The 14,909-nt window shown below is 50.7% G+C and overlaps 1 protein-coding gene across 4 annotated transcripts in view; it reads left to right on the forward strand.

Moving 5' to 3' along the window:
- Positions 1–12,298: 12,298 nt before the first annotated feature.
- The window catches only part of LOC140409832 (uncharacterized), a 53,668-nt gene continuing 51,057 nt past the window's right edge, over positions 12,299–14,909 (forward strand). Inside the window, exon 1 of one of the 4 annotated variants that reach the window (XM_072498005.1) lies at positions 12,299–12,393. In XM_072498005.1, coding sequence (XP_072354106.1) covers positions 12,371–12,393 — 23 coding nt within the window. In that variant the 5' untranslated portion in view covers positions 12,299–12,370. Of the gene's footprint in view, positions 12,538–13,774; positions 13,984–14,909 lie in introns of those variants that run through there. The other 3 variants (XM_072498006.1, XM_072498007.1, XM_072498003.1) reach the window with 3 other exon arrangements.

Genomic DNA, 14,909 nt, shown 5'->3' on the forward strand with positions numbered 1-14,909 from the left:
ATGGACTGCTCAGGAAGTGTCGTGTTTCTTGTCTTATACTGTGTCTGCTCTTGTCTGTGATTGCCTGTCGTGTTATGTGTGCTAATTGGTCTGTTGGTCTGTCTATCATTATGTATGTGTTATGATGTATGTTTGAATATCATGACATGCCCATCATAATTTATACATCTCAATCATGTCCGCCCCTCTGTCTTGTCCGCTCCAAGGAAAACAACCCTAGTCTATCCAATCTCTCTTCGTAACTAAAACTCGCCATCCCAGGCAACATCCTGGTAAATCTCCTCTGCACCCTTTCCAGGACTATGACATCCCTCATATAATGTGGATTTCAGAACTGCACACCATACGCTCGCTCTGGCCTAACCAACGTTTTATACAGTTCCAGCATAACCTCCATGTTTTTAAACTCTGTGCTTCAGTTAATAAAGGCAGGTTTACCATATGCCACCTTAACCACTGTATCCACCTGCTCTGCTACCCTTTTAAAAAATAATTTAGTGCACCCAATTCATTTTTTCCAATTAAGGGGTAATTTACCATGGCCAATCCACCTACTCTGCACATCTTTGGGTTGTGGGGGTGGAACTCACGCAGACACGGGGAGAATGTGCAAACTCCACACGGACAGTGACCCAGAGCCGGGATCGAACCTGGGACCTTGGCACCATGAGGCTGCAGGGCTAACCCACTACGCCACCGTGCTGCCGTGCTCTGCTACCCTAAGAGACTGGTGTACATGTACACCAAGGTCCCTCTGATCCTTGGTGCTTCTCAGGGTCCTGCTGTTCATCATATATTTTGTCCTGTCCAAGTGCATCACCTCACACTTTCCAGATTGATTTCCATTTGCCACTGAACAGCCCATCTGACCAGCCCGTCTATATCCTCCTGTAATCTAAGGCTATCCTCCTCACTATTTACTACTATATAAATGATTTGGAGGAAAATGTAACTGGTCTGATTAGTAAGTTTGCAGACGACACAAAGGTTGGTGGAATTGCGGATAGCGATGAGGACTGTCTGAGGATACAGCAGGATTTAGATTGTCTGGAGACTTGGGCGGAGAGATGGCAGATGGAGTTTAACCTGGACAAATGTGAGGTAATGCATTTTGGAAGGGCTAATGCAGGTAGGGAATATACAGTGAATGGTAGAACCCTCAAGAGTATTGAAAGTCAAAGAGATCTAGGAGTACAGGTCCACAGATCACTGAAAGGGGCTACACAGGTGGAGAAGGTAGTCAAGAAGGCATACGGCATGCTTGCCTTCATTGGCCGGGGCATTGAGTATAAGAATTGGCAAGTCATGTTGCAGCTGTATAGAACCTTAGTTAGGCCACACTTGGAGTATAGTGTTCAATTCTGGTCGCCACACTACCAGAAGGATGTGGAGGCTTTAGAGAGGGTGCAGAAGAGATTTACCAGAATGTTGCCTGGTATGGAGGGCATAAGCTATGAGGAGCGATTGAATAAACTCGGTTTGTTCTCACTGGAACGAAGGAGGTTGAGGGGCGACCTGATAGAGGTATACAAAATTATGAGGGGCATAGACAGAGTGGATAGTCAGAGGCTTTTCCCCAGGGTAGAGGGGTCAATTACTAGGGGGCATAGGTTTAAGGTGAGAGGGGCAAAGTTTAGAGTAGATGTACGAGGCAAGTTTTTTACGCAGAGGGTAGTGGGTGCCTGGAACTCACTACCGGAGGAGGTAGTGGAGGCAGGGACGATAGGGACATTTAAGGGGCATCTTGACAAATATATGAATAGGATGGGAATAGAAGGATACGGACCCAGGAAGTGTAGAAGATTGTAGTTTAGTCGGGCAGTATGGTCGGCACGGGCTTGGAGGGCCGAAGGGCCTGTTCCTGTGCTGTACATTTCTTTGTTCTTTGTTCTTTGTACTCCACTAACTTTCGTATCATCCGCGAACTTATTGATAAACCCTCCTACATTCAAGTCTAAATCGTTTTATGAACCACACACACACAAAGGCCCCAACACTAATCCCTGCGGGACCCCACTGGACACAGGCTTCCAGTCAGTAAAGCACCCCTAGACCATCACCCTCTACTTCCTGCTAATTCAGCCAATTTCAATTTGCCAAATTTCCTTGGATCCCATGAGTTCTTCGCTATCAGTCTCCCACGTGGGACCTTAACAAAGTCTTTCTGAAGTCCAAGTAGACTACGTCAAATGCATTGTCCTCATCTGCACACCTGGTCACATCTTCAAAAAATGCAATCAAGTTGGTCAGACAATCAAGAGGAGACATGCCCTCCCCTTATCAAAATCATGCTGACTGTTCTTGATTAACCCCTGCCTCCTAATGCAGATTAATTCTGTCTCTCATAATTGCTTTCAATAGTTTTCCCACCACTGAGGTTAGATTTACTGGTCTGTAGTTTCCTCGTTTATCCTTTCCTGCCTTCTTGAATAATGGTACCACATTGGCTATCCTCTAGTCTTCCGGCACCTCTCCTGTGGCCAGAGAGGAATTGAAAATTATTGCCAGCGCCCCTGCTATTTCCTTCCTTACCTCACTCAACAGCCTGGGATACATTTCATCTGGTCCTGGTGGAATTGTCTACTTTTAAGTCTGCCAGATCACTGAGAACCTCCTCTCTGTCTATGTTAATTTATTTAATTTTATCTCCATCGTTATTCCTGATTTCTGTACCCACACCGTCCCTCTCACTAGTGAACACTGACACAAAGGGCACAATTCTCTTGCCGCGTTGTGCTCAAGCGCAAGTTTAACACGGCCGGAGAAACCGGGGAGAAAGCTCCAGCGAGCCTCCTGACAACCTTCATGCCTGGCGAGATTCACCGAAGTCCTGTGAGACGTTGGATCTCCACCCAAATGGGCGTGACCAAATGCCGCTCCTAGAAGTAGGTCGTAAACCTACTTACAACCTTCCTGCCCAGGTTCCAATGGTTTCTGTCAATTCTCCAGCCTCCCCAAAAAGGCTGCAGCTGGGCACCGATCAATGCCGGTCCACACAAATGTAGACGAAGCGGAACGGCACCCAGGGAGTCGCCCGGGCCATTGGAGATCCCTGGATGTTCACGGTAACTGCAGGTTGGCCTCCTGGCCCTCCCCCTGGAAAGTGGCCACCTTGGCAGTGCCATCTTGGCACTGCCAAGGTGCCTGGGTGACACTGCCTGGGTAAGAATGCCCAAGTGCCAGGCTGGCACTGCCAGGGGGCGAGGGGGGTCATGCCCATGAAATCAGAATGGGGGAGGAGGGGGGGGAAGAGTGCATGGCAGGTAAGTAGGAGCCTCTGGGATATTGGAAGGGTGATGTGTGGGGGTCCTAGAAGGGAGAAGTGCTGTAAGGTGGCTTGGGAGGGCCTGAAGAGGGGAGACCCCCAGGGTCCTCAGAGCAGGTGTCCTCACTTGGGGGGTGTGGGGTAGTATCCATGTGTGTCCGGGGAGTGACATTGCCCATGGGTGGGGTGTGTGGGAGACCCACAAGCTCACTCAGAGATTGGGGCACCCTTTCAAAATGGCAGCCCGATCTCTGAGTTCAGCTCCCCAGTGCTAAAATAAAAATGCAAAGTGTGCGCTAAACCAGTGAGAAACTGCCCAGGGCCCAAAAGAGTGACTAAGTGTTATTGAATAGCGGTGGGGAACTGGCCGGCAGAGCCGGCGGGAAGGTCCCTGATAAACCCGCCACACGTTAACTTCGAAATGCTTTGGGAGAATCGGGCCCAAAGTATTCATTTAGAACCCTAACTATGTCGTCCGGCTCCACACACAAATTACCGCCGTGGTCCTTAATGGGCCCAACTCTTTCCCTAATTATCCTTTATGTACTTGGAAAACAACTTAGGATTTTCCTTTATTGTACCTGTCTGTATCCTTAGATGCCCCCTTTTTGCTCTCCTAATTTCCTTTTCCAGCTCTCTTGCACATTCTAGGGCTTCTGCTGTTTTCAGCCCTCGATATCTGCCATAAGCCTCCCTTTTTCTTTTTATCCAATGCTGTACATCCCTCGATATCCGGTGTTCACTGGAATTGTTGGTCCCACTTTATTTGGACACACTCACCCTGTACTCTCCCTATTTCATTTTTGAATGTGTCCCGTTGTTCTGTCACAAATTTACATCAAAGTGTCTGCTCCCTGTCCACTCTGCCCAAATCAGATCTGATCTTATTAAAATTAGCCATCTGCTCTAAACCTAAGTCACTGGTGGGTTTCATACCAGCAGCAGCCACTGTCTCCCTGCTGGAAATGCCGTTCAATAGATCTGCAATCTCAAACAAAGAACAAAGAAATGTACAGCACAGGAACAGGCCCTTCGGCCCTCCAAGCCCATGCCGACCATGCTGCCCGACTAAACTACAATCTTCTACACTTCCTGGGTCCGTTTCCCTTTATTCCCATCCTATTCATGTATTTGTCAAGATGCCCCTTAAATGTCACTATTGTCCCTGCTTCCACCACCTCCTCTGGTAGCGAGTTCCAGGCACCCACTACCCTCTGTGTAAAAAAAAACGTGCCTCGTACATCTACTCTAAACCTTGCCCCTCTCACCTTAAACCTATGCCCCCTAGTAATTGACCCCTCTACCCTGGGGAAAAGCCTCTGACTATCCACTCTGCCTATGCCCCTCATAATTTTGTAGACCTCTATCAGGTCGCCCCTCAACCTCCGTTGTTCCAGTGAGAACAAACCGAGTTTATTCAACCGCTCCTCATAGCTAATGCCCTCCATACCAGGCAACATTCTGGTAAATCTCTTCTGCACTCTCTCTAAAGCCACCACATCCTTCTGGTAGTGTGGCGACCAGAATTGAACACTATACTCCAAGTGTGGCCTAACTAGGGTTCTATACAGCTGCAACATGACCTGCCAATTCTTATACTCAATGCCCCGGCCAATGAAAGCAAGCATGCCGTATGCCTTCTTGACTACCTTCTCCACCTGTGTTGCCCCTTTCAGTGACCTGTGGACCTGTACTCCTAGATCTCTCTGACTTTCAATACTCTTGAGGATTCTACCATTCACTGTATATTCCCTACCTGCATTAGACCTTCCAAAATGCATTACCTCACATTTGTCCAGATTAAACTCCATCTGCCATCTCTCCGCCCAAGTCTCCAAACAATCTAAATCCTGCTGTATCCGGACAGTCCTCATCGCTATCCGCAATTCCACCAACCTGAGTGTCATCTGCAAACTTACTAATCAGACCAGTTACATTTTCCTCCAAATCATTTATATATACTACAAACAGCAAAGGTCCCAGCACTGATCCCTGCGGAATACCACTTGTCACAGTCCTCCAATTAGAAAAGCATCCTTCCATTGCTACTGTCTGCCTTCTATGACCTAGCCAGTTCTGTATCCACCTTGCCAGCTCACCCCTGATCCGGTGTGACTTCACCTTTTGTACTCGTCTACCATGAGGGACCTTGTCAAAGGCCTTACTGAAGTCCATATAGACAACATCCACTGCCCTACCTGCATCAATCATCTTTGTGACCTCGTCGAAAAATTCTATCAAGTTAGTGAGATACGACCTCCCCTTCACAAAACCATGCTGCCTCTCACTAATACGTCCATTTGCTTCCAAATCGGAGTAGATCCTGTCTCGAAGAATTCTCTCCAGTAATTTCCCTACCACTGAAGTAAGTCTCACCGGCCTGTAGTTCCCTGGATTATCCTTGCTACCCTTCTTAAACAGAGGAACAACATTGGCTATTTTCCAGTCACCTGAAGACAGTGAGGATCCAAAGATTTCTGTCAAGGCCTCAGCAATTTCCTCTCCAGCCTCCTTCAGTATTCTGGGGTAGATCCCATCAGGCCCTGGGGACTTATCTACCTTAATATTTTTTAAGACGCCCAACACCTCGTCTTTTTGGATCTCAATGTGACCCAGGCTATCTACACACCCTTCTCCAGACTCAACATCTCCCAATTCCTTCTCTTTGGTGAATACTGATGCAAAGTATTCATTTAGTACCTCGCCCATTTCCTCTGGCTCCACACATAGATTCCCTTGCCTATCCTTCAGTGGGCCAACCCTTTCCCTGGCTACCCTCTTGCTTTTTATGTACGTGCAAAAAGCCTTGGGATTTTCCATAACCCTATTTGCCAATGACTTTTCGTGACCCCTTCTAGCCCTCCTGACTCCTTGCTTAAGTTCCTTCCTTATATTCCACACAGGCTTCGTCTGTTCCCAGCCTTTTAGCCCTGACAAATGTCTCCTTTTTCTTTTTGACGAGGCCTACAATATCTCTTGTTATCCAAGGTTCCCGAAAATTGCCGTATTTATCCTTCTTCCTCACAGGAACATGCCAGTCCTGAATTCCTTTCAACTGACACTTGAAAGCCTCCCACATGTCAGATGTTGATTTGCCCTCAAACATCCACCCCCAATTTAGGTTCTTCAGTTCCCGCCTAATATTGTTATAATTAGCCTTCCCCCAATTTAGCACATTCATCCTAGGACCACTCTTATCCTTGTCCACCAGCACTTTAAAACTTGCTGAATTGTGGTCACTGTTCCCGAAATGCTCCCCTACTGAAACTTCTACCACCTGGCTCGGCTCATTCCCCAATACCAGGTCCAGTACCGCCCCTTCCCTAGTTGGACTGTCTACATATTATTTTAAGAAGCCCTCCTGGATGCTCCTTACAAACTCTGCCCCGTCTAAGCCCCTGGCACTAAGTGAGTCCCAGTCAATATTGGGGAAGTTGAAGTCTCCCATCACCACAACCCTGTTGTTTTTACTCATTTACAAAATCTGTCTACCTATCTGCTCCTCTATCTCCCGCTGGCTGTTGGGAGGCCTGTAGTAAACCCCCAACATTGTGACTGCGCCCTTCTTATTCCTGATCTCTCCCCATATAGCCTCACTGCCCTCTGAGGTGTCCTCCCGTAGTACAGCTGTGATACTCTCCCTAACCAGTAGCGCAACTCCGCCACCCCTTTTACATCCCCCTCTATCTCGCCTGAAACATCTAAATCCTGGAACGTTTAGCTGCCAATCCTGCCCTTCCCTCAACCAGGTCTCTGTAATGGCAACAACATCATAGTTCCAAGTACTAATCCAAGCTCTAAGTTCATCTGCCTTACCCGTAATACTTCTTGCATTAAAACATATGCACTTCAGGCCACCAGACCCGCTGTGTTCAGCAACTTCTCCCTGTCTGCTCTGCCTCAGAGCCACACTGTCCCTATTCCCTAGTTCTCCCTCAATGCTCTCACCTTCTGACCTATTGCTCCCGTGCCCACCCCCCTGCCATACTAGTTTAAACCCTCCCGTGTGACACTAGCAAACCTCGCGGCCAGGATATTTATGCCTCTCCAGTTTAGATGCAACCCGTCCTTATATAGGTCACACCTGCCCCGGAAGAGCTCCCAGTGGTCCAGATAACTGAAACCCTCCCTTCCACACCAGCTGTTTAGCCACGTGTTTAGCTGCTCTATCTTCCTATTTCTAGCCTCACTGGCACGTGGCACAGGGAGTAATCCTGAGATTACAACCCTAGAGGTCCTGGGCGGTATTCTCCACCCCCACGCCGAAGTGGCCGCGCCGTTGTAAACGCCGTCGAGGTTCACGATGGCGCGGAACGGCCCCGGTCCCGACCGATTCAGGCCCTGACAATGGGCCAGTATCGGGGCCGCGTCATCTACCCGCGCCAGGCCTTGTCGTCCGTGTAAAAGCGGCGCCAAATAGATGACGCAGCCGGCGCCGCATAATGGACGTCATGCGCGCATGCCCGGGTTGGCCGACGCCAACCCGCGCATGCGTGGTTGCCGTCCTGTCCAAATCCGCCCCGCAAGAAGATGGGGGACGGATCTCGCGGGGCCGCGGAAGGAAGGAGGTCCTCCTTCAGAGAGGACGGCCCGACGATCGGTGGGCACCGATCGCGGGCCACCCCACATTCAAGGTGAAGCCCGGTGCAGGATCCCCCCACAGGCCGCCCCCCCAGCGTTCACGCACCGCCCACGACTGCAGCGACCAGGTGTGGACGGCGCCGGGGGGAACCCGCCGTTTTGGCCTGGCCACTCGGCCCATCCGGGCCTCAGAATCGCGGGGGTGCCGGGGAATCGCCATTTTGGGTATCTCCGGCGATTCTCCGGCCTGCGGCCCGCGAAACTCGACTGGCCCGTTCCCGCCGCTCGGGAGAATCGTGGGAGGGCGTCTGACCGGCGTCCCCGGAAATTCCGGCGGCCCAGGCGATTCTCCCAACCGGCGTGGGAGTGGAGAATCACGCCCCCTGTCTTTTAACTTTCTGCCTAGCTCCCTGAACTCCTGCTGCAGGACCTCATGCCCCTTCCTGCCTATGTCGTTAGTACCAATATGTGCAACAACCTCTGCCTGTTTGCCCCTCCCCCTTCAGGATGCCCTCTACCCGTTCGGAGACATTCTGGACCCTGGCACCAGGGAGGCAACATACCATCCTGGAGTCTCTTTCACGTCCACAGAAGCGCCTATCTGTGCCCCTGACTATAGAGTCCCCTATTACTATTGCTCTTCTGCGCTTTGACCCTCCGTTCTCAACATCAGAGCCAGCCGGGGTGCCACTGCTCTGGCTGCTGCTGTTTTTCCCTGATAGGCTATCCGCCCCCCCCCCCCCCCCCCCCCCCCGACAGTATCCAAAGGGGTATACCTGTTCAAGAGGGGGACAACCACAGGGGATTCCTGCACTGACTGCCTGCCCTTTCTGGTGGTCACCCATTTCTCTGCCTGCACCTTGGGTGTGACCACATTTATATAACTGCGATCTATGACGCTTTCTGCCACCTGCATGCTCCTAAGTGCATCCAATTGCTGCTCCAACCGAACCATGCGGTCTGTGAGGAGTTCCAGTTGGGTGCACTTTCTGCAGATGAAGCCATCCGGGACGCTGGAAGCCTCCCGGACCTGCCACATTTCACAGTCAGAGCACTGCACCCCTCTAACTGACATTGCGTCAATTAATTAGTAAATTAAAAGTTTAAAAAACATTTTTTTTAAAGTTACTGATCACATAGGAGTAGGAGTGTGCTATTCAGACTGCTCATCAATTCGAACTGGATCATCACTGATCTACTTCAAATACCATTTTCCCGCACTTCCCCTATATCCCTTAATGTTATTGGTATCTAGAAATCTATTAACCTCTGCTTTGAATGTATTCAATGGCTGTGCCTCCACAGCCCTCTGTGGTAGAGAATTCCAAAGATTTCCCACCCTTGAAGTGAAGAAATTCCTCCTGATCTGGGGCCTAAATGGTCTACCTTTTATTCTTAGGCTGTGTCCCATGGCTCTGGACACCCCCCCCCCCCCCACCCCCACCTCCCTCCCACCTCCCAATAAGAATTTTATGTGCTTCGATCAGGTTCTTCTAAACACTAGAGAATGCAGGCCCAGTATTGACCGGTAGCTCTTGAAGTTATGCACCTGGGGTCCTTGATCCAGGGAAGGCCTGAGTGGCAGTTGATACAACACTCTTCCCAAAAAGAGGGGCCGCAGGGATCTTGCTGTGTTTCCAGCTTTCACGACACCCTCAGCGATGCCCCTCAGTGACTAGGACGTACTCTGGAGCACTCCAGCAATGTCCACCTGTGACAGGGACACGTCTCCCAGTGACTGGGACATGCTCTGCAGCGTGTCGGCTATGCCCACCTGAGATGACATATGTCCCACAGCACCTCGGCTATGCCCACATGGGACTGGGAGACCTCCCTAGCGACCGGGACATTTTCTGGAGGGCCTGGGCAATGCCCACCTGATACTGGGACATGCCCTGCAGGGCCTCAACAAAGTCTGCATGGTACTGGTCACGTCCCCCAGAGACTGGGACACACTGTCGAGGCACCAGCATGACCGTTACTGACTGAGCCATGCCTTGGCCACCTCCATTCATGCTGCTGACGTCATGCACCAGACTCTCTACTGCGATCACCATCCTAGCAGTATTGGCCTCGGTGACGCGCATTGCCAATGCCATCACCTGCGCCTGTAGCCTTGGACTCCTCCAGTCAGCTATGGACCTGCTGGGGGGTCGCTGACATTCCCCTCTGAATCTCACGGCCGCGCCCTAGCACCTTCATCAGCTCCAGATACACCTGGTCCTGAAGCTCAGCATCTGACTGGGACCCAGCTGGGCCCTGGAACCCAGCAGACCTCCAACTGTCTGGGCATTCCTGCCTCCACCTGATGTGCATCAGCAACTGTGGTGCTCACCAGAATGTGCCCAGAAGCCTGACTACTATCGTTGCCCACCGAGGTGTGTGTCTTTGCACTGGTGGTGGGTGGGGATGACAGCTGGGATGCTTCGACAGAGCTCTCCTCTGAGGTGTTCTCATGGGAGGCAGTGGGGATGGAGATCCTGCGGGAGAATGAAGATGTGGTCTGAGGGAGGGTGTGGTCATTCTGTATGGCATTAACAACTTGGATGTGACAGGTCATTTGGGTGGGGGCCGGTGGATCCTCACTTCTGTGCCATATGGCAACCTTTATGTTGGTTACTGATCTGTCCTCGGCCACCCAAGCAATCTCCAAGGCCTGTTCCTCTGATGTCCAGCACCCCACCGCCCATCTTGGCCCTCTCCTGCCTGTTGTGAAACTTCACCTGTGGGGAGACAGAGGGGGCATTGTTAGCCGCTTACTTTGTTCATCATTATGGTTTGGGGGACCGGGGGGGGGGCTCGGAGGATTGTTCGGCCGGGGGAGCGGGGAGCTGGCCCGTATGGGGAGGGAGGAATCGGAAGTATTGAGGGTGGGAGCAGTGTAGGCAGCAATGCTGGACATGGGTGGACCAGAGAACAAAACAGTGCTGGGCGGGGGGCAGGCTCCGGTGCCAATTCATCCATGCGGCCCAGTGGAGGTCGTTGATCTTGCAGCACTGGATTCCGGTCCTCCCGCTTACACTCCCCGAACTGATGGCCCTGCCACTTCCTCCCAGGTGGCACTCGCTGCATTGTGGCTGACCCTCCGAGACCCTTTGGCAACAAGGCATCTGGCCCCTACTGCGCCCAGTAATCTGCCCAGGTCGACATTCCCGAATCGTGGAGCTGGTCTTCAAGGTGGCATGGCTGCAAGCTGAGTCGGTTGACTGTGCAGGATCGGATTAAGTACTGCAGTGAACGCAGTCCCAGTGAATCAGCCAGTGGGATCATCATTTGCAGCGAAAATCGAGTTGATGGGGAATTTGGCCAGTCATAGGTGTATTAGGAGTATAGTAGGGGCTGAGGACATAACCTTGTGGGGCAGCGGTGTTGAGGATGTTCATGGAGGAGGTGTTGTTGCCTATCCTTATTGATTGTGGCCTGTGGGTTAGGAAGTTCAGGATCCAGTCGCAAAGGGAGCAGCTGAGGCCCAGGCCACGGAGTTTGGAGATGGATTTCGTAGGAATAATGGTGTTGAAGGCTGAGCTGTAGTCAATAAATAGGAGTCTGACATAGATGTCTTTGTTATCTAGGTGTTCCAGGGTTGAGTGCAGAGCCAGGGAGATGGCGTCCACTGTGGACCTGTTGCAGCGGTAGGCGAACAGTTAGGCCTAGCACTTATATCCCGAATGTAACTTGACACATTCAGCCCAATCCTGAATGTCATTTATACTGTACTCTGCAGTTCAGAAGAACAGAACATAACCTTTTATAGGCTGGTTCATTGTAGATAAGGGCCGGGATTCTCCGAGCCCACGGCGGATCGGAGAATCGCCGGGGGGGGGGGGACCTGGGATTCATGTCACATTACATTCATCCCCCACCATCTGGCCTGGGCTTGCAAAATCCTACCATCTGTCCTGGCTTGAGACAATTCACACCTCTTTAACCTGGGGTTACCCCATCTCTGGATCTGTAAAGATTTAATCACCTGCTAATGCTCGCATTCCTAGCATTGTTTGGCATCTTTGAATTTGTCTATATATGTGTTTCTGGAACAGACCTCTTCATTCACCTGAGGAAGGAGCAGCGCTCCGAAAGCTAGTGACATCGAAACAAACCTGTTGGACTTTAACCTGATGTTGTAAGACTTCGTACTTTCTTTCCATGACACCTTTGCCAATCTCCACCTATCGCTGACCCCCTCTCCAGTCCCACTGCTACCCCCCACTATAAATCTGACCCCATTTCCAGTTCTCTCCAGCTTTGACAAAGAGTCGTCCTGACTCGAAACATTAGCTCCCTTCTCTCTTCACAGATGCCGTAAGACCTGCTGAAATTGTCCAGTATTTATTTCAGGTTTCCAGCATCCAGCCTTTATTTACCCCGTGGTTAATATCAGATTGCAGAACAGGTGGGAGGAAGGCCAGTCAGCTGCGTTGCCCAGCTTGCCCTTACCAAGATGGCTGCCGTGTGGCCCACGAGAACTGCAGCACGGACACCACAACAAAACTTTCTCTGATTGGCCGTTGCACCTCTAGACGTATGATTGGTTTGTCGGATTTCCGGTAGGATTCAATTGGTTCATTGTGGAAGGAGGGAGATTTGATTTTGGTGGTTTGAAGGAAATACAAATTAAGGGACTCAGACCCCGGGGCCTGTCCGAGGAGAGAGAGCGAGCCCGGGTCCTGCGGCCTGTCCGAGGGGAGAGAGTGAGTCTGGGGCCTGCGGCCTGTCCGAGGGGGTAGAGCGAGCCCGGGGCCTGCGGCCTGTCCGAGGGGGGAGAGCGAGCCCGGGGCCTGCGGCCTGTCCGAGGGGGGAGAGCGAGCCCGGGGCCTGCGGCCTGTCTGAGGGGAGAGAGTGAGTCTGGGGTCTGCGGCCTGTCCGAGGGGAGAGAGCGAGCCCGGGGCCTGCGGCCTGTCCGAGGGGAGAGAGTGAGTCTGGGGCCTGCGGCCTGTCCGAGGGGAGAGAGCGAGCCCGGGGCCTGCGGCCTGTCCGAGGGGAGAGAGTGAGTCTGGGGTCTGCGGCCTGTCCGAGGGGGTAGAGCGAGCCCGGGGCCTGCGGCCTGTCCGAGGGGGGAGAGCGAGCCCGGGGCCTGCGGCCTGTCCGAGGGGAGAGAGTGAGTCTGGGGTCTGCGGCCTGTCCGAGGGGGGAAAGCCCGAAGCAGCGCTGTTCTCTGCTGAGGTGATAATCGGTTGTCCCCCGGGCCAGGGTGAAGCTGCCGCCGACCCAGCCCTTCGCTTCATTGAGCGGTTAGTCGGGCTGTGATGGGAACCGGTTGCGGGTTGTTTTCAGCAGAAGAGAGAAAAGCAGGATTCCCGATATCTGGAGGAAGTGCTCCAGAAAACTGATCAAAATAATATTATCTAGGGATAGATAACCCGGAACTGTCCTATTCATCTTGTAATATGTTTAATCTCGGTGATTATCAGATATTTAATGTTTGGCAGAGTTGCATAATTGTAATGTCTCCAACGGAATATGGAGCACTGCAAAACTGATTTGATCCCTGATCCAGGCTAGAAATTACACTGGAGGATTTTCAAGTAATCTTGCAGTCTTCTCCCCCCCCCTCTGTCTTCCTCGTTCAAGGGAAATCTGGATTGGTAGCAAGATGAGTGATGATTCACTTGATAATGAGTCTGGTGGTGGTCGATTCTGTGTTAAACATCACGGTGTTGGCTTAGGCGCCCCACTCTGGCACAATCTTTTTATTCTTTCCCGTGAATTGAGTGGCTTGTAAAGGGCATTTAAGAGACAAGCACACCTCTTGTAGACCAGACTGGGTAAGGAAGGCAGATTTCCTTCCTTGAAGGTCATTAATGAACCAGATGTTTTTTTTAAATGGCAATCAACAATGGTTTCATGGTCTGTTTGGGCTTTTAAGTTCCAATTGTTACTGAATCTCCATCTCCCGTGGTGGGATTCAAACCTATTACCCTGGGTCTCTGGATTACTAGTCTAATGACAGTACCACTGCACCAGCACCTCCCCTCTGCTGAATTTGCTGCAGACAAAAAACGTAGACTGAGAAAATGCAGGATTAATTGGCCTCTGTTTACACTCAGCCAGCTGAACCTTACATTTCTGCTCACTTCTTCCAATGTCTCCAAACAGTCACCCTCCAGAGGTCACCCCTGTCAGCGACTGTTTATCAGGTACTTTAATTTTTGTGGCTGTTGCGCAAATCAAGGTGATCTTTTGAGATTCTAGAATATCTCCAATAGTTGGAAAACCTATATTGAAAACGAAAATGTGTCAGTATGCTACAATTTAGATCCTGGATCAGGGATCAAATCAGTTTTGCAGTGCTCTATATTCTGTTGGAGACATTACAATTCTGCTACTTTGCCAAATATTAAATATCTGCTAATCACAGAGACATCATTAAATACATTACAAGATGAATAGGACAGTTCCGGGTTATCTATCCCTAGAGAATATTATTTTTTATTCTTTCAAAACTTGTATACTTGTCGCTTAAATAAGCATTTAAAATCCAATCTTTATTTTTACATCGTTGAAATTAAACCTTGCAACTTCATGAATTTATGTACGTCAATTAACATAGAACATACAGCGCAGAAAGAGGACGTTTGACCCATTGAGTCTGCACCGACCCACTTAAGCCCTCACTTCCACCCTATCCCGTAACCCAATAACCCCTCCTAACCTTTTTTGGACACTAAGGGCAATTTAGCATGGCCAATCCACCTAATCTGCACGTCTTTGGACTGTGGGAGGAAACCGGAGCACCCAGAGGAAAACCACGCAGACACGGGGAGAACGTGCAGACTCGGCACAGACAGTGACCCAGCGGAGAATCGAACCTGGGACCCTGTGCTATCCACTTGTGCTGCCCATAAATGCTATGACCAAGAAATGATGTGGAGATACTGGCGTTGGATCAAGAAAGCACAACAACGCCTATACTTCCTCAGAAAACTAACATGTCCACATTGACCCCTACCAATTTTTACAGATAAGACCATAAAAAGCATCCTATCTGGCTGCATCACAGCTTGATATGGCAACTGCTTGACCCAAAACCGTAAGAAACTACACAGTCGTGAACACAGCCCAG

The sequence above is a fragment of the Scyliorhinus torazame genome, chromosome 1 (genome assembly GCF_047496885.1).
Source record: "Scyliorhinus torazame isolate Kashiwa2021f chromosome 1, sScyTor2.1, whole genome shotgun sequence".
Classification (NCBI taxonomy): Eukaryota; Metazoa; Chordata; class Chondrichthyes; order Carcharhiniformes; family Scyliorhinidae; genus Scyliorhinus; species Scyliorhinus torazame.